Raw genomic sequence first — 26,933 nt, 5'->3', positions numbered from 1 at the left:
TTCAGAGCCTTAGAGGCTAACATCTGTACTTCTGAAGGGCATCCACTGGAATGTGGTACCAGCACCAGGAGGCAGAGTGCTTGGCAGAGTTGAACTGTAGGGAGTGGAAATGTCCTTCCCTGTGTAACATGAGCCTCTTATGGAAGGGCTGCTTAGCTGATGCTGCCTGTTAAACTTGCCTTTCAAGCTAACTATCTATGAGCCTTTTCTTTTATGTTTCATTTCTTCTTCTGGGAACAACCACTGCAGCAAAATATAGAGGTGGGTGGAAGATGAGGTCCCACTGGTGGAATTTCGTGCTAACCTACTAAAACCAGTGCTTTACTTTCTTTCCCTGAGAGCATTGCTTTCCAGGGTTTATTACACAGACGCAGTGCAGGGCCTTATGCACAGAGGAGAGCAGGAGAAATAATCTGTGTCCAGTGCAACTTTGAAATCAACACTTGTAGAGGGCTTTCTTCATTTTTGTCTTAAGATAGGGAAGTCTGAAGGTTTGAAGCTGAACACATATGCTATCAAGGGTATCATAGTTAACAAAATAAAATCAAGAAACAGTCTGTCACGTTCTTATGTGCACTTTATATATCTATGTGTATGCATACACATACGTATATGCATGTATATAAAAAGATCCATGTATATGAAAGGCCTAAACAAAATCCAAACTAAACAGAAAACCCACCAGATTTCTAGGATCCAATAGAATAAATTCTGTAACTTCCATTCTGTAAATTTTAGCTCGTCTAATAGAATAAAAAGTAAATTTTACTCATTCTGGGGCAAAAAAACAGGCACATTGAGATGGAGCTCAAATCTTCATATATTCATGAGGTCTACAGATTGCTGCCTCTCAGTTGCAAGATGGCTTTTGTCCTTTCTGATGGAGGAGTACAATTATGCAATATATCTGTTGCTGGCTCATTTGTTCTGCTGCTGCTGGTCAGAATGAACCATGAAGAATAAAAGTAGACATGTCATTCGAATAAGAGCACGCTGGGTCACGCTGGGAGCGCAGGCTGTTTTGATATCTTTTCTCCCTTGGCCTGTATCTCATCCCTCGTTGTAGCTCTGTTCTTCAGAGCACAGTCACCCCCCTCCATCTCTAGTTACAAGCTGGGGCAAAGAACATGGAGTCAGCCCATGCTGTTATAAGCTCTGAAGCATGGAACGTTGTGTAAACTGATTACAACCCAGATCTAAGTGGACTGAATGTCTCTGAAGTCACTGTACATTGGGCTTCCTAGACCTCTGTGGGGCTTGAAGCAAACTGCTAGAAATGGTTACGCATGGGGCTGTAGGCTGAGACTCTGTGTTGAATCTATCTGCAGTTATGAGAGCTGTGCTTCCTGCTTGCCTTTTCCTAAGAGCTCAGAAGGGATGGGGTAAGCAAGAGAGAGAAGTCCATGGAAGTGATGAGACCATCACATTCAGCCTAATTCTCAGGTCACGTACTTTGTGAAAGAGTTGTTGTAGTCGTAAAAGTGCGTCAGTCTTGCTTTGCTCAAGGATATTGAAATAAAAGTTCGCAACTGGTGTCACTCTGCCAGAATCTGTCCCGCTCAAATGACTTTGTTCTACTTTCCTGAACTCTCCTTGCAAAGAAATTAGGTTAAAGATTATCTTCAGAAAAGTCTGATCTAGTAAGTGAGGAGCCACTTTCCTCTGCAGATAGCTACACAGTAAGCACTACTGTGTTCCACAGTTAGATTGTCTTAACATTAAGCTTTGGTCATTGGAGGTAGATCTTCTTTAGCAAAGTTGGAAATCTCTTTCCTCTTACACTTTCATCTGTATTTCCAAGGTGTCAACATCTCTGCACACTGAACAAACTTTCTGGTTTTTTTTTCTTTACAAAGTCAATAAGAATGAGCAGCCTGAAGAACATTTCTCAGCTGCCTTACAGGTGTCCTTTAAGCCATCTCTGGGATTTCTGTGCCCTGTTGAAATTTAGGCAGAGAACAAGACAATGGCATCCTGGCACTCATCTGAACAATGTTGTGTACACAGAAAAGATTAATTCTCTATAGTCTTTGATATTGACATGCAAGTCCTCTGTGTTTTACCCTGAGATCTTGTTGTATTCTGTGTCACTCCTCTCCAGAGAAGTCATCCACCAGTTGACCTGACCTTTGCCAGGTCTCTAATTCTTTTCCTTAATTCTTATTCACATTTACTACTGCATCAAAGGTAATGTAACTTTTGTCTTATCACTTGGTACTGAGCTAGAATACATTATTTCTGTAACTTTTTCCTGCAGTAGAAGGATTTTCCTCATACTCTATATCAATATGTAATAAAAAGTAGAAACTTCTCTGTATCCTCTGAACCCAGGAAAAGGACAACATGTTCTATACAGAATACTTTATGATGCTGTGTTCCCACACAGACTTGTGTGTCACATGAGTTTCAGACAAATGTGAGCTGTCTCTGATTAAATATTGGCATCTGACTACTCTGATAAAGAAACATCAGTGATTGAACAGTAGCAGCTACTTGTGCTCTGAGAATGGCAGCTGTGCTCATAAAAGTGCCACAGCCTTTCTTAGCAAAAGGGTATTCAAATAAAAGTTTGTAAAACTGTGTCACCGTGCCAAAAGCTGTCCTTGTCAAACTACTTTGCTCAGCTTTTTTCAGCATTTCTCATGAGAGATCTTACTCCCTCAGATACACAGAATAGCCTGCTTCCCAGGAGGTGGCTCACAGAAGTCATCAAGCTGGTGGCCCGGCTGCACTGGCAGCAATCAGATATGGTTGTGTTTGTTCAGGATTTCCGTTTACACCTACACTTCTGCAAATCAGCATTTGAAAATGTGAATGTCTGAGGCTTGCTCACTGCTTTGGTGTAATGAAGTTTGAATAGAAATAGTTCATTTTCAGGCAGAGTAAACTGACAGCTAATTCAGCCGATTGTGTGATGGAAAATTGAATCCAATAGCTGATGGTTGATAGGTAGAGTCAACAGAATTTGGATTCGAGCTGCTGCATAACTTACTCCTGTCTCTTGTCTGTTCACCATTGGCCAAATGAATGCTGTTCAATCTCTTAAAGTCAGATTTAACTGTGAGTCTCTGTTAGCCTTGGTAAGGTTAGAAATGATAATCTAAAATTGCTCGGTGTCCACCCTGCTGCTGACTGGAGGCTGTTGCTGTTTTGGGGTTGCCTGGTGGTAGCGTTTGGTAACTTCACTGGATGGTTGTGTGATCATGTATTAAGCTGTTCTTCTCTCAAGATAATGCTCTAGAGTGAGTGCTTAGAAAGGTTTTCAGATCCTTCTAGCAAAGGATAAAAATGCATTTGTGATCTAGAGTTTAATCTCTGTTTTGCCCTTCCACACCTTCTCATGCTCTCCGTTGCCCCCTCCTGTGCTTTTATGTCTTCTCTCTCACCTTTTAACCTTGACCAGGTGCCTACCTGCCTTCTGTATCTTCCTCTGGGACTTAGAGCCCTGCTGTTAGCAGTGTCTCATATTGGCATAGGCAGAGTTTAGAGACATACTACTGTTCCTCCCCTTGGTGACAAGAATCTGGACTGCATTCTGTTCTTCTGCTATGCTCAGGTTCCCCCTCTTTCAGTTTAGCTGCCATGAAATCTCTAACAAGTTTGGAGCCAACTAATGTCACTGGCTGCTGGAAGGAATAAATGTTCTTCTCCCTCCTCTTCAGAGGCTCCCTGCACTCTGAGAGCTTTTAAGGAGTCTTCATGCTTCTTTCCTAGCCTGCAGCTTTCTGGAGATGGATTGTCCCACTGCATAGCTCTTAACATTTCTAGGCCACAGCAGAGTGAAAGCTCACCAGGAAATTTTCTCAGTTACATGGCTTTTAATAGAAATCCTTGAGGTGGAACTGTCAAAAATCAGATTGGTTTCACTCTGCTGAAGCCTGGAAAACCAGCAGAGAGGCTGGAGCCATTTCAGCTGCTCGAGACAGCCTTGTGTTAGTTTATCCTAAGTTCATGTTTGTGGGTATCTGGATCTTGTTCCTTTGGTTGTTACTGTAACTTTTCTTAAACGAGAGCACAGATTTCTTGAAGAAAAAAGAGTATAACAACTTAAGTGTTCTACTTGTATTGAACAAATTGGTCTTTACAGTTGCATTGATAAAATGCAGTGGGATGAATAAGCTCCAGTTATTCTCTTGTTGCACAGCAGAAACCTGCAATGGAAGTTAACGTTGTGAAAGCTTCTTACACTGTTTTTCCCTGGTTTATCTTGACCCTCAAATGACTTAAGGCAAAAAAAACCCAAACTGAAACAAACCCATATGCAGTTAGGTAACAGGAATTAGATTAAGTTCAGCATATTACTGTGTGTTCCTGAATTATTCACCTGTGGTTCTCCTTTGAGTTACAAGGTCAAGTAAATGAGAGGGCTTGATATTGAGAATGAATGGTGGGTGGGAAGATAAACATACTAGACTATGGCCATTGTTAGCAGCAAGGTTTCCAGGATGAATCATTAGAATTCATTCAGCTAGCATATTTTCCATGCAGTAGTAAAATTGGACACAACAAACTTTAGGAACAAATGGTACATGCAGGAAGGAAGAAGGTTAAGTAGATAGGCAAAATACTCAATGGAAATGTTTGAGTGAAATCTAAATTTCACTTGCTGCTAATGTCATAAAACTGTATTTATGTAGACTGCAACACTACCTGAGTTTTTTTTGAGGTTCAATTCTGTTGCAGTAAAGCTTCCAGTCCCCTGTTGACTGGCAGCCTCTCAAAGACAAGAGAGGGCCAGCCGGCCTGAGTATCCGTGGTTGTAGTCATGTTACATGGCTACCGAGACAGCTACGATTTGATCTGTTGGGCTAGGTGGCAGCTTCCCAAAATGATGTTGAATCTTTTGTTGTGGATCAGGCTTGGAAGGTTCCAAGGAAAAGCGACACTCCTGTCTCATCATTCTGCCATGTCCCCCATCCTTCCTCATGGAAGTGGCTAAATATAAGTAAATAATTATGTGCTTGGCTGCATTGCCTGTGTAAGGAAGCCAGCTGTACTCACTTCTTCCTTTTGCCTTTGCTCTGTGTTACTGCAGATACTTGTCTTTCTGCTGTATGCATCCATTTCGATGCCTTTCCTCTCCTTCTCTGAGGGCTCCCTTCTGCCTGTGCATCTTCAAAAATCTTTCTGCTAATTGCCTAAGTCTCTTGGTCCTCATCCTCATTGTGCTGTTGGGCATACAGGTGTGTGAGTTCAGGTGTTTAGATGTGAACAGCTGTGGTAGGGTGAGTTTGTTTAAATGAGTATTCAAAATAAACATCTCTAAGGAAGTTAGTCCTGTTCATTAGATACACAGCTCTGTGATGAGACAACCCAGCAGTGCTGCATGGTTTGGAGCAGCTTTGCTTCTCACCTGCAGAGCCCTCTTGCATTGCACATGGGAGCTGTTAGGCTGATTTTGAACAGGCTGCATGTGCTAAATTCCAAAGCTGTTGGTTTAACAGTCTCATCATAGTGAATTATCTGTCTTCCTTCCATCACAGGTGGAGAGCTCTGTTTGTGGAGGTATAAATTCTCACAAAATACTGCTTTTTGCATGATATTTTCCCAAGTGAGCCTTCTTAAACCCTGCTTAAAATAAATTCTAGTTGTAGAGAGTACCTGGTACCAAGTTACAAGGCACTTTCCTTCCTCCCTATGTTGAGTAGGGAGGAAGGCTCTTCAGTCTGCTAGATGAGACTTCAGAGAAAGCTCACTTAGACCACTGTACTGCAGACAATGGGGGGCAAAATGTGCCAAGATCAGGAGAGGCTCAGAGCTCCTACCTCTGTAGGTACTGAAGTAACTTTGAGGAACTGAAGCCCACCAGCTTGGGATAGGTATTTCTAAGAAAGCAGATCTCTTTGCTTTGATCCTTGGTGAAGGGATGACCGAGTATTATGCGAACCACTGGTTCCTACCATCAGTATTGTGTCTGGGAGAAAAATCTGTTCAGTGCCAATAAATATCAGTGACAGAATGTGAGGAGTGCTTGTACTGTCTTCTAAATAGCAACACATTTCCTTCTTGTTGTCCCTGAAAATTAAGAATGTAATAGAGTAGTGTAATTCAGGGCAAATCTGTGTGTGCATTTGGATGTATCGCTTTTGGGTTGAAGGGAGTTTTCCTTTCCTTATGTCTCTGACATTGATACAGCCACAACTTCCAAAAACACAACCCTTGAGGTATTTGTAATAAATTTGTTTGGTTTACACCACTTTCCTTACGTATTTGGTACTAAAACATACTGAGAACTGCTTATTTAAAGCACACATCAGAGAGTCCTAAGTGGTGTTAATTCATTAGGAAGTAGTAGACTTTGCTATTGAAAGGTTTACAGATGTGCTGATATCTGAGCACTAAGCTGAAGAGCAGTTTTATCAATATTGCCTTCTGATGGGATTCTTAGATATACCCACATAGAGTGAGCCAATTGGCTACTCTAGTAGATGTATTTGTGTGTATGGAGATGAGGTAGCAAATGCTGAACTACTTTTCTACAAAAAAAATCTTGTTTCTTGCCATCCAGGGAGAGGTGGACATGTTTTTTCCCCCAAGGAGTTTTTGAGATCTGAAACTGTGATATATTTTCATTTGCAAGTGGATATTGCATCTTTAATTGTATTCTGTTTGGACAGAATTGCAAATTTCCACAGTGACCAATGCAAACCTAGTGAAAATAATTTTGGATCTGTCACAAGTAATCAGAATTCTAAGTATGATGACTTTTGATCCACTTTGGCCACCTTTTCATGTCATGGTAATTTAATTGTAAAAGGAAATTTGGGGGTCTTTTTTAAAAAAAAATAAAAGTTTGACCTAGGAACCTCTGTCAAGCAAATCAAAGAGTGTATTGAAGCTGCCTAAACTGATCTCTTACAGAGAGGCAAATTCCAAGTGTGCTGGATCTACTTTGTTAGTAATAACATAACTAATTTGAGTTGCTTTTTGTATCTAGGGCCTATTTTTTTTAAAAGAAAGCCCATTACAGTTTTGGTTTGTCAGATAATCGCTGAAAGGAAAACATTGAGATTATAATGCAGTTTCACTGGATCCTAGTTGCTGAAGTGTGTTTTCACTGTAAGATAAGCTTATGAAGTATTGCCCAAGCTAACATAGTAAATCTTTCTCAGAAAACATGTCTTTGCCCAGGGTGGAAATATTGAATGGTCATTGGATAACCACTGCAGTAAAGGGGTCAGAATAATTCATTTTTAGTTTGGCATAATGCAAAGACTTTCTTCTCACCTCCTCTGCTGAAAATCCTGCTCCTCTCACAAGTTAACTCTCCTTTAGGATTGCTTCTGTGCCTCTGCCGTGCTGTGGGAGATGTTTGTGTATCCCTGCCCAAATCTTCCCTGATATCTCCCTTCTCTTTCCACCTACTAAGTTCCAGTTTCACTGGAGAAAAGAGGGATGTGCAATGAAGGAGAGAGAATGTCAGAAGTGTGTTTAGGGGATTTGGGTATCAGACTCTTGTGGCAGATTATTGCTGACGTTTCTGTGCACTAATTTGACAACCAAGGCAGGTAGGCATTGAAATCTGGATAGCTGTCCTTTCTGAGCAGAGAGATTTGTCATAGCCCCCATTTCTAATTCTCTGCCATTGTAGACTTGTGAGCTTTAGATGTGGCCTCGGTACTGATAGAATTTTGACTTCAAAAGGAGCAGCTACAAGCTGTAGAGAAGTACACATCTCTTTGGTGTCAGGAGTACAGAGTTCCTTGTATGTCTTCTTCCCTGTCTCTTGTTTCAGGAGTGTCCCCTATTAGTAAATGTTATGTGATGACCTTTTAGATATTGAAGTTGATTAAGAATGATGGGTAAGTATAAGTAAATGGGTGGAACTTACTTCCTTCTCTCTTTCTATTGATAGTATAGTTGTAGATCCCAGGCTCTGCCTGCTGGAGTCTCTAATAATCCCAGGATTTTTTGGAGAGTGATACTGAAATTGCAGAGACGAATATTGGCTGTGAAGGAAAAAGGCAAGTTCTACCTTGTGCCACAGGGAGAATTAAATGCTTTCTGGTATCTGAACTGGGTTCATGTGGGGCTCAGATTCAGCAGGATGTGAGGCAATGCCCCAGTCTTGCACTTTTTTCATCCCAGGCAAAGGAAGCCCTCGTGACACTTCTCTCCTGGTGCTTCTGTGCTTTTGCCTGTGTGTATGTGTCCCAAGGACATCACTCTGGCTCCTTTTTTGACAGGGAAAGCTGATTCAGTGTAAAAACGTGAGTGACTTTTGGAGAAATGGGAGTTAGAAGGATAAGCAGAAAGCAAGCAGTGCTATTACAAGGGCATGTTCCTCCCATGGCTGCTGGTGCTTTGCTCGTTCTCTCCTGCTGGACCTTGAGTTGCTGCTGTTGTTCTGCTATGCAGGAAGGCACTAAATGTGGCTCTTGCTGTTTTTTCCCCATCACATGTAGGTCTGGTTTCTCTTCCAACATATGTGTGCTGTTCAGTTGGGGAGAATTCACTCCAGTAAAGCCCTGGTCTGGTGGCAGGTGTGCTTGAAGGCACGGCCTTTGGAAGGCTACCAACCTCCCCTTGCTTTCTTCCTCTGTGAGTGTTTCTTTGTCACAGATCATCCTGTTCTTTGTCTTAACTGTCTTTATGGTTGGCACACAATAAACCTATGGCTATTAACTGAAGGCTTGAAAATTTGTAAGAATACAAAGGTGCTTCTTGCTTTCGTTTTTACTGTCTGTTTGGCTGATGTTACCTTTAGCTGGCAAAGACCTTAATGGAGGCAAGCAAATAAGGTGTGTGACTTGGGTAGCCCCACTTTTTAAACTGTTTATAATTATCCAAGCATTTTTTTTTCCTCCAACTTCTTTGTCACTATGAAACTCTGGGTTTTTTTTATCCCTCAGTAACTCTGGTTGTGGCAAATCTTGAGTTCATTTCAGTAGAAAACGGGTTTGCTGCTGCCTTTTTAAGGAAAGCAGATTTTTATTGAACCCCCTGACTATCTGTCTGTTCTCTCAGCCTTGCTAGCAAGTCAGTAAAGACAGAATAAAACTCAAGTTGCTTAGATCATCTTTTTCAGAAGAATCTCTGGGGAGAAGCGAAGTCTGAAGAGCTTTGTATCAGAAGGCAAAGCTGGGGATAATTAGCAGCATATGAGAGCCAGAGTTTGTCATTAGAGTGATAGCCATCATTGTCAAACAACCGCTGGGGTAAGGTTGCCGGAAGGCAGCGCAGGCAGCCCGCGGCAGCAGGACCATCTGTGACCGTGCCCCCGTGACAGTGGCTCACAGCCGTTCCCCTCGGGGCGAGCGGCTGCTCCCCGCTGCCTGCCCGGCTTCCCCCGAGCGCTGCTCCCCAGCGCCCCGGCTCTGCTGGCAGCTGCGCTCCCCTCTCCTGCCACCCACCCCCTTTCTCCACCCTGGCACCAGCACTGGCGTCAAGGGGCTCTGCGGGACAGATGGGTGTCAGCTAGGGGCCAGGGGCTGCATGGCACCGCTGTTCTGCTGGAGGCTGGCTCACGTCTGTGAGCGCCACTGGCCTGCTGCTACAGAGAAACGTTGCTTTATCTCATATCTTCTAAGGGAAACAGTGACAGCTATATCCCCTGAAACTTGCAGTCAGTGCCACGGTCTGTCTTTAAGAAAGCAAAATGTCTTTTGAAGACTCAAGGCCTGATTTTAGCACGTGCTTGAGATAGATGTGGTTGCTGTACAAGTAGAAAAAGACAGCCATCTCTTGTGAACGCTCCAGACAAGGGCACATGGATGTTTCCATCCATAAAATGCTGTCAGAGCAGTAACCACAGGCTCTCAGCAGGGATGCCGCTCCAGAAGGGACCAGTCCCAGCCTTCTCCATGACAAAGACTGAGGGGGGAACTCATCAGCGCTCACAAATACCTAAAGAGTGGGTGTCAGGATGGGGCGACCCTTTTTTCTGTAGTGCCCAGTGACAGGACAGGGGGTAATGGACATGAGCTGGAGCACAAAAAGTTCCACTTAAACACAAGGAAAAGCTTATTTACTGTAAGGGTGAGGGAGCCTTGGCACAGGCTGCCTGGGGAGATTGTGGAGTCTCCTTCTCTGGAGGTTTCCAAACCCACCAGGATGCATTCTTGCGCCCCCTGATCAAGGGGAACCTGCTTTAGCAGGAGTTTGGACTGGACGAGCTCTGGAGGTCCCTTCCTACCCCCACCATTCTGTGATTGTATGAAAGATCACTTTGGATCTTTGCAAATTCTGAATGCATTCTGTGTGCCAGCCATCTATAGCAGATACTTCCAAACTCACATACTCGAATATCTGAAAATTGCAAAGTAGAAATTAGTTGACAGTTGATCTAAATATGACTGCTATCTGCTCAGGAGATTTCAGAGGCAGAGCACTGTTTGTCATATAGCAGTGATTACTTTCATAAGACTCTTTGGTAATCCTAGTCCAAATGTGCATTTTATAACCTTGCATGACATTTTTAAAGGAAAATAAATATTAAATGTATGTACTTTAAGGGCCACTTATATAATGTTAATGAATTCAACTGAGAAATGCCAGGAAATTCCTGTAATTCTCAGTATTTAATAAACTGTGTTTTCCACCATTTTGTTTATTATGGCTGGTATGGTTCTACTTGTAAAGTTGGGATTTATTTTGATTTTTGTTGTTTCTCAGCAGATTTGCATGGTAAGTGAACACATATCTGCTTTCTGTGGTAGTCTGGAGAAATAATTGCTTCATGCTTGGCTATTCTAACACTTGGGAGATCTTTTTCCTTTCAAACAAGTCTATTACATGCACCTTGTATTGTAGTTTACAGCAAAGGCCCAACACACACTTATGATGGAAATGTGCTACAGTAACTGTTGTGTTTGTTTGGTGCAGTGAAGGCTGTTGGGATCGGTGGTGTGCACAGAACAAAGCAAGATGATGGATCCAAGGTGAACGATCCCAGGCTCCTTCCAGAGAAGTGTCTTCAAAGGACAGCCAAGGTAACTCCATGGAGAGTGATAAGTGAGCACGTGTGTGTTCCCAAAAGCTGAAAGAGACCAGCCCTGGCCTCCCTGTGGTCTCCAGGTGTTGATCTCTGAATCTCATTCCCTGTTTCAGTGAGAGTAACTGTCCGGTGTGATAATGTCATGTTATTTTTACCAGTGATCCTTGTTTAATTTCCCTTTGTTTGTTACACAAAATGACTTAGCAAGATTCAGGAAAAAAAGATTGAATACTAATATGAGCATCAGGATATCCAAAGTTGTCAGAATTAATTCTTATAGACTTTGGAAAGGCTGCTAGTGCTTTTGGTTTTAAGTCAGTCTCTGAACACGAAGAGACCAGAAAAGGATGACTGGGTCAGACTAGGTCAGGTCTCTTCCATGTCTTGCGCTTTCCCTTGCAGCCTTTGATTCTGGTCCCTGTTGTGGACTGGGCTGCCCTCTGGTCTCATCCAGCGTGGCAATTCCAGCACTCAGAATCATACAGAGGTGCCCCTCCTGAAACCTTCTGGAAGGACTCTTCTGTATAAGCGTAGGAAATCAGCTATAATGTTTCTGTTATCCAGTGATTTATTATGGTCTACAAAAATATAGCCTGGATGAACACCTCTCTGGAACAGTTATTTAGTGATACTGTAATTTATTATTCTTTTCAAAGCCATCTTGTATAAAGGTAAAATAACCCCTCACTTCAGAAAGCAGAGAGAGGAGGACTGCCAAATTCCCCACAGCACATCCTTTCCTGTGGTTAGCTTTGGATCCGCCAGCGGCACCGTTTTTGGGCTGGCCTGTTCTGTGCTGAATGTCGAAACCTCAGGCCGAGGATACAAATGAAAGGTTTTACAGGAGTTGCTTGTATGTTGTGGCTAATTCCCTGCATTTGGAAGCATCTGCTTCTTGTCTGGTTTTGTTCTGTAATCAAGAAAATTGCTGCAGAGAGCTAGCACTTGGAAGGCACTTAGCTCTTCTATAGCCATGAGCAAGATGGCAAGGAAAACACATTGTAAAGAGGTGCTCGGTTGAAAAATGCGCACACACATACACACACACACAGGGAAAACATGATCTAGGCCTTGTGATTTTTTTCCAGATATTCTGCTAAGCCTCTGTACATCCATATTCTGTTAAAGAAAATAAGTTTCTCTGAAGGTATTAACTGTAGCAACCTTTGCTTCTTCCAGGTGGTCTATGTTTTGGAAAAGAAACATTCCCGAGCAGCTACAGGCTTCATCAAGCTTCTGGCAGACAAGAACAGTGAACTCTTCAAGAGGTGTGCCATGTTCTCACCTGTGGACCACAGAGTGCCCAGGGCCTATGTGTCCTTGGCTGATTGCCCTCCAGACTTTGTGACCAGGCCTGAGGACTATTCAAATATGCTCTTCATCTGTCGCATAGTGGAGTGGAAAGAAGACAGCAACTTTGCAACAGGGTATGTGGATGCTGCTGGAAGTAGAGATGACAGATTTCTAGCCCGAGTTCTTGGTTTCACTTAGTTTGGTACAGACAATAGAGACAGGAATTTTATAACAAGATGCTTGTCTTATATCCTCTGGTATTTGGGGGATGAACTGCAGTGAGACTAATGATAGTTAATCTCATGGCTACATACTGTCAATTTCTTTTGGTGCTTGCTTCAGTGTGCTGGCACATCACAGCATTAATGAGTGTATGGTCTTTGCTCAGAAGAGTTCACAGTCTTGAGGGAACACACACAAATGCTTAGTCTGACCAGCACAAGCACCATGGGGTGCTGGCAGCCTCTCAAGTCTTTCCTCCCTTTGTGTAACGTAGATATTTCACTTCTGCCAGAGGAGGAAGATCAGTAGCTATGAGGCTCATCTTTGGTTTTTAAGCCTTTACTGGTAAGAAGTAGAAAGAAGTCACAGATTTTTAAATTTGCATTACTTCAAGGAAAAATACTAGAAATGAAGAGAAGATTCATTGTCTGTGAAGCAGATCAGGAGGATGTTGCACTGTGTGTTTCAGAAGGTGCTGTAAAGCTGTTTCTGTCCAGAGTTCAAATTGCAGGCATTGCCACGAAGGAGAAGAGCTTAAGCTAGGGTTGCACAAATAACCTACGCTGGGCTGGGTCCAGATTCAGGTTCATTTTGCCTCTCCACAAGAAAGACCCTCTAGTTTTCAGCTCTTTTCCCAGGAACAGCTGCGGTGTGCCAGGCTGCCCCTTGGAACAGCCACGCTGTTTCCTATTGAATGGGTCTCAATAAGAAACAGTGGACTTGATAAATCTGTTTGGTTATCTTGGGAAAAACTGAATAGTCCTGGATTAGTTGGTGATCCAGAGTAGGTAACTCTGACCTATGGCAATGCTGTGGTCAAATTTTACCGATGGGCATCTGAGTGTAACCTTGAGCATGTGTGGTAGTGGGAGTTGGGTAAAAGCCCAACTTTCTTCTCAGTGCGAAGCTGTTCTGATGAGGTAGCACAACTGACATACACTGTGCTGTGGGGTTTTTTGAGTCTTCAGCTCAAACTCCTGCTAAAGCTTAGAACTTACATAAAACTTCTTTTGGTAAAGATTAAGTGTGTTGGCACAGGTCTGTCAGCTCTAGAACTAACAGAAAACTAAACTGAAGTCCCTGTTTCCCTGAGTTTAAGTTCGTTATCAGTTGTGGCTGCGTTGTGTGCCCAGGAATAGCAAATTTCACGTGTACTCCTTGAGAGCCTCATGAGCTGTTAAGTCACTCACTATTTCCTAGCTAAACTGCAGTGCATGAACTGAAGTGGCCTCCCTTGGAGCCCCACTTAACTAGGGGCTGGCTGTGCTGTGAACTTCACTGTGACTAAGTTTTTTATTGGCAGAGATTTTCTTTGTCGTCTTTGACTCCAACAGGGAAAAGACTGGAGGGTGATTGTATTGCTTGGCCTCTTGTCATGAACAGCTCCCCTTTTCAACAGAATCAGGGGGGAAATGAGGAGGATGGGTTAATGTCTTTTTTTCATTGGCTAATGTGTGTATCTTTTAATCTGTGCTTTTGACAACATTGTATATTCTCATCTGGCTGTTCTGGTAGTTTCCAAGATGTAGAGGGTCTTGCCAGGAAAGAAAATGTCCATGATTGTCTTCATACATAGCCATTTCCTCTGGGACTCAGTTGCACTTAATAAGTAGCTTGTGGAGATGGGAGCATAAAACCTTGGTGACCCATTTTGTTTTTAACTATAAATACATGTGTGTTTAAACACCGAAGGACTAGGAAACCTCTTGAAGGTCCCCAAAGTGCCTGTTTGCTTTTGGCCTGGTTCATAAGCTTGTTTATAAGTCATGTTGCTAGTTGTGGCCTATTTGAAGGAGAGAAGAGCAGGTGGTCTGGAGATCCCTGCATGCTTGGTTTTTTGAAGTTTCTTGTGCACCCCTTAGTTCTGCCAATGGACCTTATGATAGCTCTTTGGCAGCACCACCATGGTTTTGAAGGTGTTTGGACCAAAGAGTCTGTAGGTTGTCATTCTGCACTAGGTCTGCTGGCAGTACTAGAAAGGAGACTCCATAGCTGACAGCCGTTTCTCCTGGATGCCCTGAGCATTTCCAGGTACTCTCCATCCTGCTGGTCACACAGCTTCCTCAGCTTTCCTTTTCTCTTGGGAAGTTCAGTGCCAGGTTTCCAAGCATAGTTAAATGACCATAGTCGGGTCTTCACAGTGACCAGGTGTGACTGCAGTAGTGGGATGCACTGGCCTAGAGTTCGGTGGTGGCTGCGGCCACCCAGAGTGATTGGTCACCTGCACAGGGGCAGCTTGGCAGTTGCTGGAGGTCACCTTGGGGAGGGGGCTGCGTTTCTGTGTTGTGATTGCCACCTGGTGGTCACTAGTGAGACACTGTCCCCTTGAAGGTCACCCTGTCACCCTGCCTGAGCTGGGAAGGAACTAATGGCTCCACATCCCACTGGTGACACCCTGGGAGTGTGCTGCTGTGCTCCCTCCTGCAAATGAAGTGATTTAACTATGGCAGTGAAATGCCATTTAACTGTACCCGCTTCAGGGAGGAGGTAAAGCAAAATAACTCCAAATAGTTCTCCGTTTCCAGATAGCTACAAGTCCTACCTATGGTTAGGACTCTCTGTATTGCACTGGACTCGTGGCCGTTCTAGCTCAGGGCCTTAGATGCTGGTCTGTCAAGGTGACAAGATTTGTCATGCATTTGCAATAAAATGAAATGTTGCAGAATGTTCTTCACTTGATGCTCTTTCCAAAGCCATCCAGGTGACCTGGCTTCCTTTCATCTCTGTCATTTCAGTCTATTTTTTAATTTCACAAATGTAACTGGTGTGAAGGGAAATGACCAGTTACCTTGTGTAGCTCACTGTAAGCTTTGAGGGAAGTTCAGATGCCTGAGCAGTGTAGCTCTCTTGGAAAAGCACCCTCTTGCAGATGGGACTGTCTCTCAGAAAAGCTGTGTTCTCATAGCATAGCTGATCCCTGTGCTGCTCTGAAGTGTGTATGGCCCTGCCTGTGTGGGGAGCACTGTGCTGCTCTAGCACTCCCATGGTAAGGGCCTGGCAGCTAAAGGGAGGCAGCTCCGTGGCTCAGAGTGGGGCTGGACTGTGCTCCCAGGCACTGGGGGTTCCCCTTGCACAGCTCTCTCTCCATGATGCTCAGCTTTGCAGCCATCTCTGCATCTCCACTGTGACATTTGGTATTTATGAAGACTGTACAGCTCTGCCTGTGAGCTCTGAGCCCTGGGTGGTGGGAGCAGCCAGGTGGGCTACCTTGCTGTCCCCTCTCCCACTGCTGTATGAGCTTTCTGTAGGAGTGGTGACTTATTGATGCATAGAATGTTCTCCTGCTGCTGAAAGAGGGTTTCTCTCTGTAGGATAGCTGTGGGCAAGTCTGCTCCAGGAGAGACTGAGTAAGGTTATTAAGTCCCCATGGAAGTTACTGACTCCCATTTGGGAGCCTGCCTGGCTTTCCAAAGGAAACCAGCCTTATGTAATTATGCTTTGTCTTTTTGGAGAGTTCTTATCATGTAACCTTTGAACACTTGGGGCAGTTTCATTTGAGTCTGGGCAGTGGAGAGGGTTTGAATGTGTGTAGAAATGGGTGGCCAAGTAGATCTAGCCCTCAGTGTCACCATGAAGATGAAGATGGCAGCAGGTGTGGGGGGTCAGGCTCTGGCAAGTCAGCCCCTCTGTGCAGTTCAGTGAGCTGGCAACTCTGGCTGAGCTGGAGCAATACCCTGTGTTGTGTGCTACCCAACAACACATTCCTGTTGGTGCACGCTGCCACTGTGTCTGACATCAGTCCAAGGGTATTCAAGGAACTGAAGGTAATGCTCCCCCATCGACATCACACAAGAGAAATGTTTACGTCTGTAACCACTCTAATTTTTGTAACCTTTTAACATTTTAGCTGCATGCAAAGCCTGTGCTACCCCAGACACTGTAACTGCCTGGGAGCCAACGGCTGCCTGCCGCTGGGCCCTGTGCCTGTTGTTGTTTATAAGCCTCTTGAACTATTCTTGCTACCCTTGGTGGCCGCAGAGCCCTGTGAGTGACTTTACAGCCTGGCTGTCACTCCAGGGCCACTGGTGATCCTATATGCGTTACCTTTGATCACATGCTGTCCTGTCAGATTTTGCTCTGATGCAAGTCATCATGTCTGCGTGACTGTAACATGGCCCCAATTAAAGGCACTTGTACACTTTTTTATTTCAAGGTACTTGGGAAATGTTCCCTGGAACACTGTAAATCAAATGTTAATTACTATTAAAAAAATATTAGTCCTATATCAGACCTCTGGGTAAACCCCTTATGGTTTGTAATCTAATTTCAGTAAACGGATCAAGGGAACATAACATGGGTTTCAAAACTGGACTGGAAAGCACTCTGGCATTCAGAGGTGCTTTACATGACTTGCCATACAGATGTCCAGCAGCCCTCCTGCTGCACTTCTCAGCTCTGCCCTTCCAAGAGAAGGGTTACCTGAGACTTGAGCCCTTGCCATTTTTGATGGGGCAGCATGTTCTGTCTTTACCTCTTCTTGTTTTTTTTCAAGCCATCCTTGGTGGTGCTGGTGGGCCTGTTAGACCCATGGGCTCATTGTTGCTCAGTCTTCCAGCTCCGCGCTAGGTGATGGAAATGAAGTGGCGATGTCTCTGGTTTATTGTTACTGCTGAGAGAGAAGGAGATAAAACTGATGCCTCGTTTATTTACATTAAAATAAGGATCAGTCTGGGACCCAGCTGCAGGAACAGACAGCTCAGCCTCGTAGCCAAACGTGCACGTATTTCTACCATACAGTTTGTACATAAAATGGAAACAATGGAGGGAAATATCTTTTATCCTTGTTTCCATTTTTATTTTAAGGCTAGGCAACGTGAACCCCGCGATTTACCACACCACCAAGCGCGCAATCCGTTCCAGCATATTACACGATGTGACAGGTTTATAATGCAGCCCTTCCCGTTGTGAAGAGAGATAGCTTTGCTCCCATAAAGTAGATGGGCTTGCTTGTGCTGCGTGGATGGGGTTTGTTCTGAGGGTTTATGGCACATTTGAAGCCCTGAGAGCATCTTGCTCGTCCAAATGACAAGTGCACCGCTTTGGCCCCAATTTAGGAAAGTAATTAGTGCCTTTTCTCACTCATTGGAATTAAAGCAGAAGGATCAATATAATGATTGTGTATTTTATGCAGTGGAAAAAACACTTATTAGAGTGACTGGTTTTGTGCTGTGTTATTATCCCTCTCTTTTGTGTCATATTTTGATGGAATTGCCTTAATTTCAGTTGTAATTTCCTTGGGTTAGGAACGTTATCTCTCTTGGCTGTAATGTGCCATTCTCCCTAATGGCAGTATATTAAAAAATGGAAAAAAAAATCATTTACCTCTGTGTACTGCAGAGCAATCTGTGGGTGAGAAAGGGGACAAGGGACATAGGTTGTTATGATATTTGTAACCAGCTGGGGAGGGGAACAAACGTCCCATTTCTTTGGAGTCCTTGTTTGTATGCTGTGTCCAGAGCCAAACGTGTGTTTGACACTAGAGCTGTTGGACAAATGTGTATTGGGGTTTGCACTGGAGCAGATGGAAACTTTCTCTAAGCATAATAGAGCAGCAGCCTCATCCACACATATGCAGAATACTTCATCAAAGACTACTGGCATGTGGGGGACAGTTTCTCCTGTCTATGACTTGCTTCTAAATTGACTCCTCTCCAGTTAGTTCTCGGTTCAGAGGCTTCTGCTTAGTTAGGAGAGGAGGGAAAAAAACCTACTGGGAACATTTAGATCCTCCTTAAAAGAGCCTGGAAGATGGTTGGAAAGATGATCTGTAGGCATGTCTCTGTGTGACTCCTGTAAGGAGGGCAGTAAGGGGTCTTCACAGGGCAGCAGTTTGCCCAGGCAGAGATGCATATCCTTTGGGATAGAGAGCGGTGTGCTGAGCTCCTTGGAAGCTGTCTTCTGTGAACTGTCTGGGATCTGATGGGAATCTCTTCTCTGTTTCAGGTTGTAGGAGTGAGTCACATTTTTCAGTGGTGAGGAAAGGAAGGAGGATCTCGAGGGAACCAGCCATGTGTAATGCTGGAGCTGCCTGTGCTCTTCTTATTCCTATTGGATGTTAGTGGTGGGGATTTTTTTAACTAAAATGTGACTCTTTCTTACCTCTGCATTAACCTAATAATATAGAATTCCTCCTTTGAAATGTAATGCAGAAAACAGCCTGGGGTACTGTCTGGCTACTGTTTTGCATCTTCAGCATGGTGTGTTCCGAATTCCTGCAAAGTCCTCTGCCAAAACTCAAGGAGAAGTGAAAAGATGTAAGGATACATTTGAGGGTTCAGCAGCTTCTCTACTGTAACAGCATGACAGTAGTAATAATGCACTTCAAAAAAAGCATCTCTTTCTTTCTTTCTTTCTTTCTGCAGGCAGTTGGCCAAAAGTCTTGGGCAGGCCGGGGAGATTGAGCCGGAAACGGAAGGGATCCTGACGGAGTATGGGGTGGATTTCTCTGACTTTCCCCCCGAAGCCCTGGAATGTCTTCCCCAGAGCCTGCCCTGGATTATCTCTCCGGGAGAGCTGGCCAAAAGAAGAGATTTAAGGTAAAAAAGCATGATCTGATACATCCTTGGGTTGGTGCAGGGTATTGTGCTATTTTGTTTTGCTTTCAACACACTTTGAAAAGGCACTAATTTTATTACATGTACTCTATTACCTGTGCTAACATGGAAAGAGATTGCTTCTGAAAGTGCCTCCAAACCCAGTAGATCAGTTATTTGGAGAAGTATTTTGTGAGGCAAAGAGATTTCTTCTCAAAAGAACTATTGAAAACTGAAAACTCCGTGTTTGACACCTCATCTGAAAGCTTTATGTTTTTGGCTGGAATGTATTATGTATTTTAATGGTAGTTTTATAGCAGAAATTTTCTGAATGCCTGGCAGATCAAATTATCTTGGACATTGTTACTTTGAAACTTAAGCACAGGTAGAGACTGTCCTGCGTTTTCCTGTCTAGTCTCAACACTTCTGTGTTTTGAAGAACTAGTGTCTTTTGGAGTTGTCTGGCTCTGATCAGGTTAGCAGCTGGCAAATGCAGTCCCTCCTTGCAGCCTGACAACTCTGTGCTGTCCACCTACCTCACATGAGTCATCCCTGCAACTTAGTGATGTTCCTACCAGCTTTTGAGAACTCCATGGTCTGTTGGGTGGTTGAGGACTACCCAAAGCTGGGGGATTTGCTGTGTTTCAAAGTATCAGATTTCTAGAAAAGATTTAAAGACAAAAGTAATTCTAGAACCTCACTTTGCAATAGAGGAAGGTGCAAGGAAGCAAAACAAGGAATTGATTATTAAGATGATATGGTGTGTTCCACTCTTACCCTTGCTTATGCTAGAGCATCCCGCCTCAGCAGATTCATTACTTGCTTGCAAATTGCTGAGACGAAACAGCCCCCCATAAGCCTGATTCCTCAAGACACTTCAAGCACCTATGTAGCAAGCTCCTCTCCCTCTGTTACTGGCATGGATGCTAGCAATTGGAGTGGATAAGCTAATAAACTGCAGTCGTTTGTATCTGTACTCAGGCTTCAGATATTACTTCGGACCTAATCCTGGACAATAGCCTGAAGCCTCCTTACTGCTTCAGCTTTTCTGGGTTTCCATTGCCATACAACGGAATAATTCAGGGTCGAATCACACTCCTGACTGACTAGTGGTAACACTCAGATACCAGATCCAGACTGTAGACTTCAAGTAGCTTTAAAGAAAAAGATACTGAATGCTGCAGTTTGGAAGTCACTGGAAGTGCTTATTTTTACATTCTTGATTACATTTCAGTAGCATTCTCTCTTCTGACCAAGCCTTTTCAAGTAAATAAAGAGCTTGACTTGTCTCCAGTCAGACAATCAGTTTTGGAAACAAATTCCAAGTGCATTTCGTGTTTTTATTGCTGAATTATTACACTGGGACTTATCAAGGTGATAACAGTCTTGCAGTTAAGCCATTTCAATCCCTCTCTGCCCCTTCCCGACCACAGTGTGCACTACAAAGTAGATTTCCTTTTGATCCTCTCAAATATAAACATTTAACAGTCAAAGTTTGTAAGACAATTATTTGAGCTTAGTTTACTAATCCTTTTAATGTCAACTGCCACACCACCGACTGACTAGTCTTTGGTCTAAACACGTATGGAGATAACATGGGACTTGTAGCTATGGAAAGTAAAATAGAGATGAATCTTTTTTGTTTGCTCATGGTGAGAGGTTTGTCTTCCCAGAAGAAGATATGAGTGAATTGCAGCTGACTGAAGTCCTGGGTGCCTGGTATGGGTACATGTGGGAGTTGTGCCTTTTTTCCAGGAGAGCTCACATTGTGAGTGCCCATCTCTGCTGTACATTGTGCCCACTGATCTGTCAGCTCCCACAGATTACTGTACAGTACTCTGAGAGTACAGTAAATTACAGTGAAATAGGGACTCTACTCCTGAAACTCATATGGACACTTTTAAATAGCTCATCCTAATTCAGTTTATGTATGACTCATCTGACTAGAGTAGACACATATTAGAGTTGGATATAAAATGCTTTCATCTTTACCGAATCTCCTCCAGGTCTGTAACACAGTATTGTAAATTTTATGGTGTCATGCATTAAGCTTTTGGGATTTACCCTGAGACTTGAGCAAAGTTGTGGGGTTTTGGGTGTTTCTTCTTCCTTAGATAACTGTTCCTTGTTTCCTTTCATCACGGGAAGCAACCTTTTCCTCCTCAAAAGTGAACTTCTGTGTTCTGCTAACAAATGTCCTGAAGTCTGAGTAAGTGTATAAGACCACAGACGTGGTTATTCTGCACTGGAGGCACTAGTGATTGTGGTTTTAGATGAAAGTGAGACAATGTGTTTCACCAAGCTACTGAGGCTGGGCAAGAGGAGGGAAGGACATGTTGTCCATGCCATCTTGTAAATATGTTCCTTGCAAGTCCTGCAAGACTTTCAGTTTTACAGCAATCCTGTTCTTGCCATGCAAGGTCTGTTTGTACAGCACCTGTGGTCTCACCTACATAGCCTGTGCAGAATTGCTTCCAAGGAATCTGTTTTTTTTTCTCATTTCTCCACTAATGGCTCACAAATTAAGATTTACATGGTATTTTAATGTTGCTTAAGGGAGAAAAGATCCAAACCTTGTGGATGGCTTTGAAACCTTTTAGTTGCTTGAACCCTCTGCTCTATCACTAGTGCAGTTTTGCCCTGGACATCTGCTTTTTACCTGCATGGATGTATCTATTTGTAAAATTAGACAAGTATTTAATGGGCACTCCCAGCTTGGTTGTGAAGAGCACCAAAAACTTCTCATGATGTGTGTTGGCAATTGGGTACTGCAATGGCATTTTGTAGAGAGCATGAAGTCTCAGGAAGTATCAGAGTAATGTGGCTGAGGAAACTTCACTTTCAGAGATTTTATCTATGGTAACACAGATAGAACCAGAGTTCTCATGGTATAATTCAGGCTGATTGGAGTTGGTGGTGTTCTGTTAGAAGCTTGAGAAGTGTTTGGTTTCTTCTTTTAAAGAAACATTGGAGAGTTAGTGTCATAGAGACAAATTTGATGGGTGCAAAGTTTCAACAGTTTCCGTCTTTCCCAGTGTTTCAGCGTGTAATTTTCATTTCCTTGTTTGCTATGCTTTGAACTCAGTGTTTCAGTGGTGTGTGGGACAAATAGAACAGGGGTCAGGGCAAAGGAGGAAACACGAATTTCAGAGGTGGGTGCAGGAGATGAGGGTGGAGGAAGAGGCCGTTTGAAGAGGTGTAGCCAGGAATCTTAAGAAACCCAAAAGCTATTTCTAAGACTCATTCCAAATGTTTCTAATTTCATTCATATCTTTTTGTTTCCTTTGCTGCTTAACTGGGACAAGAAACTAAAGCCAGGAAAGTCCGATCATAGTGGGAAACAAAAACCTAAATATTGGAGAGAGAAAAAAGGCTGTTCTTTGCAAAGCAGTTCTGCCTTTTGCTTGTCTCCCATTGTTGGTGTTACTGTGGAAAATGTATAACATCACTCATTTGGAAAGTGCTAGAGCCTATTCAAGTAGAGATGGTTTATATAGTCTAACATGGAAGAACTTGAGGATATCTATTTCTCTACTATTTGCCTAATAATAAGTGAGCCTATTGACCTCCGCTGGACTATTACAAATGTGAAACTTGGCACTGAAAATTGCTTGCTCTAAATTTTCCAGTTGCTTTCTCTTTTTCCATTTGATGACATCCTGCCAACTAGTGATTTTATTATTATAAACAGGACATTGTATTCACTTTTAAGAAGAAATATGAAGCTGAAGGTAAAATTACAAACTGCAATTTCTCAGCTGGCAAAATACAAAACAATGAGCTAAAAATACTGAGCAGAGAAAGGGTGCTGTGGCAAGAAACTCTGAAATATCTACAAGATGGATGTGGTCTGAGGAGCAGAAACTGACTGACTTGAACTGAGCAGCTCTGAACTCCTGAGAATCATCAAATGGTTGAGGTTGGAAGGCACCTCTGGAGTTCATCTACTCCAGCCCCCTAGATCAAAGCAGGGTCAACTGGGGTTTGGATATCTCCAAAGAAATCAACAAACCCTCTGAGGAACATGTTCTCGGATTCTGTTACCCTTGCAGTAAACACTGGCTTATTTTTTACCTTTTACCTTTACCTGTGTTTGCGCCCATTGCCTCTTGTTTGGTTACTCGATATGACTGAGAAGAGTCTGTCTCTGCTCCCTACAATCAGATATATATATATTTTCGCATTGATAAGATCTCTCTGCCTGAGCCTTCTCAAAGCTGAACAGTCCTAGCCCTCTCAGCCTCTCCTTGTAGATTGGATGCTTAACTTCCTTGTCATCATTAAGACCTTTCAGCAAACTCACACCAGCATATTGAAGTCTTCCTAGTTCTGGGGAGCCCAGAACTGGATAAGATATTCCAGCTGTTGTCTCACCAATGCCAAACAAAGCAAAAGTGTTGAATGACTGCATCTCTTGACCTGCTGGCAACACTCTTCCTGATGCAGCCCAGGAGGCTGTTGGCTACAGTGATGTGTTGCTGTTCAACTTGTGCATCAGGACCCCAGGTCCTTTTCTGCCAAGCTGCTTCCCAGTTGGTTGGTCCCCAGCCTGTAGTGGTGCATGGGGTTATTCCTCCTCATGTGCAAGACTCTGCTTTTTCCTTTGATTCTCATCAGCCTATTTTGCTGCTGAGGTCTCTCTAAATGGCAGCATAACTGTCCTTTCCTCCCATGACACTAAAAGGCCTGGAGGGCATCAGACTGGGAAACAGCAAAGACCTGCTGCGTTGGCAGGAGGCAATTAATGGTCACTTGCTTCCTTTGCAGGGCAGAGTTAATGAACTTTGCTCTTGCAGGCAAAAAGCTCTAATGCAATGAAGCTTTCAGTTGAAATTTGCATCTTGATATTTTACCATGATGCTGAGTGGAACTGACCTAAAGCTATCCAAATTGGTGAAGGCTAAACTGTAATTTTGGCTGCCCATTCAGAGGTGCAGCATCCTTCCCCTGCTTAATAAGGGAGGAAGGAGTTGGAGCTGTGTTCGCTCAGTGTGGAGGGAAGCTCTGTAGCAATGATTGTAACTGGAAAGCACTGGGAGCAGGACAGTACCTGCACTGCAGTTCTGCCTGCTGTTTCTTTCCTGAGGAGTGTTACAGCTGGTAACAGGGATTAGCAGTGTCTAAAGGTTTTGACAGGATGTTATTTGCTGTAGATGCCCGAGGAGATTACTGGCTGATAAAATTAGAGGTGATGGTAAAAATGGCAGCCTTGAGGTGTGCAAAGGATGTTGGAGGAAAGCAGTCAGCCTCTGAAACAGATGTCTTTTCAAGGCAGGTGGATGACTTTAGTTAGAAATGAGTGCAAGTCAGATAAAACATCATTAAACAGCCTGTTTCCTGGAGATTTTCCACTACAAAAAGCTAGTGTTAAGTAGAGCAAGACTTACTCAGCTATAATAGGATATGTAATAATGCTTTGGTTTCTGATGGAAACTGAGAAATGGCTTGTTTAGCAAATATATAAGCAACATTGCTACAAACCTGACTGTTACCTTGGCATGGAGTAGAGACACAAACAGGACCAGATTATGATCTCTTCCCTCTCACTGAGCTGTCCTGTGACTGATTTAATGCTCTCCACAGTGACATACAAGGCATGTGAAGAATTACTCAGGGCTGTTGTAAGGATATCAGGTCTAGTCCCACTCTAACAGGATGGATTCCAGAAGGTAGTGATTATAGCTGTACCTGCCCTGGGTACTTCTGCTGTCCAGTCAATCTGGACAGCCATCAACTGAGTGAGTAAAAATGAATAAATATGGTGCTGCTGTCAAGAGTGATGTGATTCAATTCCTTGCTTCTGGTTGTCTTCTTTGGGTCTTTCGCTCTGTTTTCATAACATTTTCTACTACACTAGAGCTACAGCAATTGTGGTGACACTATTTTCTACAAAATGATGCATGGTCTTTGCTCTCAGATGCTGTTGTTAGCAGTGGCTGGTGTACACAGACACACTGGCAACTTCCCTACTGTTTTTCCTTACAGGAAGGTGCGTGTGGTCATTGGAAGTGCAGCCTTAAGCAGAATCGGTGCAGTGTAGTTGGACAGGATTATTGCATTCTCATCTTGTAGGCCATCAAAACTAAGCTTGTGTAGTTAAGAATCTGTTTAGTTGTGGAAAACAGTAATAACTTTTGTGACTAGGCTGTTATACATACAGGCTTGTTCCTGCCTGGCTGCCTGCCTCTCTTTATGGAGAGAAATGGAGAGAATAACAGAGGGAGGTGAGGGTAAAATCTTAAATCAATTTGAGAACAAGTCCATTTTTTACTGGATTCCACTGGATCACAAGGTGGGCTTTTGATGAAGAGAAGAAAGTGTCTCTTGTGTTTACATATGTTAAATGGCCCAGTTCAAGTGTGCCAACTGTTGCCACTTCCTTTGATAGCACGGTGCTCTGCTGGTGCCTTTCTCTTGCTGTATGTGGGGTAGCACAGGGGTAGATAGGATATGAAGGATCCAAGTCTTGGTGTCAGCCCAGATACCCATCTCTGATGCTGTAGATGAAAAAATCCAGTAGGTGAGACAGTATATCCCCTCTGTGGTATTTCAGGGCTGATTGCTAGGGCAGACTGGTCATTGTAAGGAACAGCATTTCCCTCGTGGCTCCATTCTGATGGAGTGATCTGAAGCATCCTTTGACCTGTCCATCTGCACTGAAGTTTTTAGGTAATTGGATCCTTCTTCCCAGGTTATTTCCAGATCCTCACTCTCTAAAAATGAAAGAAACAAAGATCATAGTATAGATGGTACACATGCAGGTGTATGAGGCAGAGTTGTACCGGAGGCATCATGGCATGGAGTAGAAGTGGGGCAGTCTGGAAAAGACTAACAAAAACATTCTAACAGATGAAGGATTGATTTACAAGGAAGGATTTGCTGTTCAATGTGTATTTGGCAACACTGAAATGACAAGTTTGGGAAAGGTATAGTACTTGATAGCTAAAATAAGTGAATTGAAATGAAAAAGTGAGGTGGTGGGAGGATAGGTAGGGATGTTTTTGAGGACAAATGAGGTAAAACAAAGAGGAAATCTTTCCTATCTAACGTAAAATAGACTGTAGTTTAGACTGCTAAAGAAAGTATTGGAAACTCCATCACTGAAGATGCTTAATGCTATATTGGAGAAAGTCCTTGCAAATATATTGTCAGAGCCGGACTACCCATGACCTCTGAGGGTTGGATGACCTAATGTCTCTTCCATTTCTAGCTCTGTGCATCTATGATTAAAGTAGTTTATATAATGCAAGTGCATTTTCAATTACACTCCACCTTCTTGCGTGGGATAGTGGTGGTGAAGAGACCTCATTATATTTGTGGCACAATTACAGCATGACTTGTAGGAAATACTGCTGGTACTTGGTGTCTCAGAGTCTCTGATCTCATTTATATACATGTTGGCTTTTCAAGCCATTTAGATATGTTACAAGACTGCAGTGGTTGTGGGTTTTTTTAATCTTCCACCTTACTTGGAGGCCATAAATATATATAAGAAATAATTGATTCTGCTTTGGCAATCCAGTGAGCAGTCCTCAGTGAAAATGTAAATGTTGATTGTTGTAGGCGTGTAATACATCAGGATTCATTGTCAGCTGCTCTCTTGGACCAAGGTCTGTTTTCTGAACCAGAACAGGACATTAGCTAAAACATAAACACAGAGAATTAAAAAGAACAATACTGGCTTGATGTAGAAACTTGGACTTCCAGTGCATTTTGTGCTGTGCTGGATTTTTTGTAGGGCTTGTAATAAATGATCAGTGTTTGGAGGGGACAGTTTTTGCTTCCAATTATTTTGGAATTTCATTTCATTTTGAAACTTATGCATCATGCAAAAAGAGTTTAGTGATGTGTCAAGTATCTTTGTTGGTGTGTTACAGGGCACTCAGTGCCTTCAGAGATTTGTCTGGGCGCTTCTATTGCATGCATGTTTTTTAAAAGACATTCCTTTT

At 43.2% G+C, this 26,933-nt stretch overlaps 1 protein-coding gene across 1 annotated transcript in view; it reads left to right on the top strand.

The window, feature by feature from the left end:
* DIS3L2 (DIS3 like 3'-5' exoribonuclease 2) overlaps positions 1 to 26,933 on the top strand; it is a 188,814-nt gene that overhangs the window by 61,419 nt on the left and 100,462 nt on the right. The window contains exons 8-10 of the mRNA XM_062006087.1: positions 10,825 to 10,931; positions 12,116 to 12,363; positions 18,814 to 18,987. Of these exons, the coding sequence (XP_061862071.1) occupies positions 10,825 to 10,931; positions 12,116 to 12,363; positions 18,814 to 18,987 (529 nt within the window). The remainder of the gene's footprint in view (positions 1 to 10,824; positions 10,932 to 12,115; positions 12,364 to 18,813; positions 18,988 to 26,933) is intronic.

Source organism: Colius striatus, chromosome 12 (assembly GCF_028858725.1).
Source record: "Colius striatus isolate bColStr4 chromosome 12, bColStr4.1.hap1, whole genome shotgun sequence".
Taxonomy (NCBI): domain Eukaryota; kingdom Metazoa; phylum Chordata; class Aves; order Coliiformes; family Coliidae; genus Colius; species Colius striatus.
The sequence above is the reverse complement of the archived record's forward strand: the minus strand, read 5'-3'. Positions and strand labels throughout refer to the sequence as shown.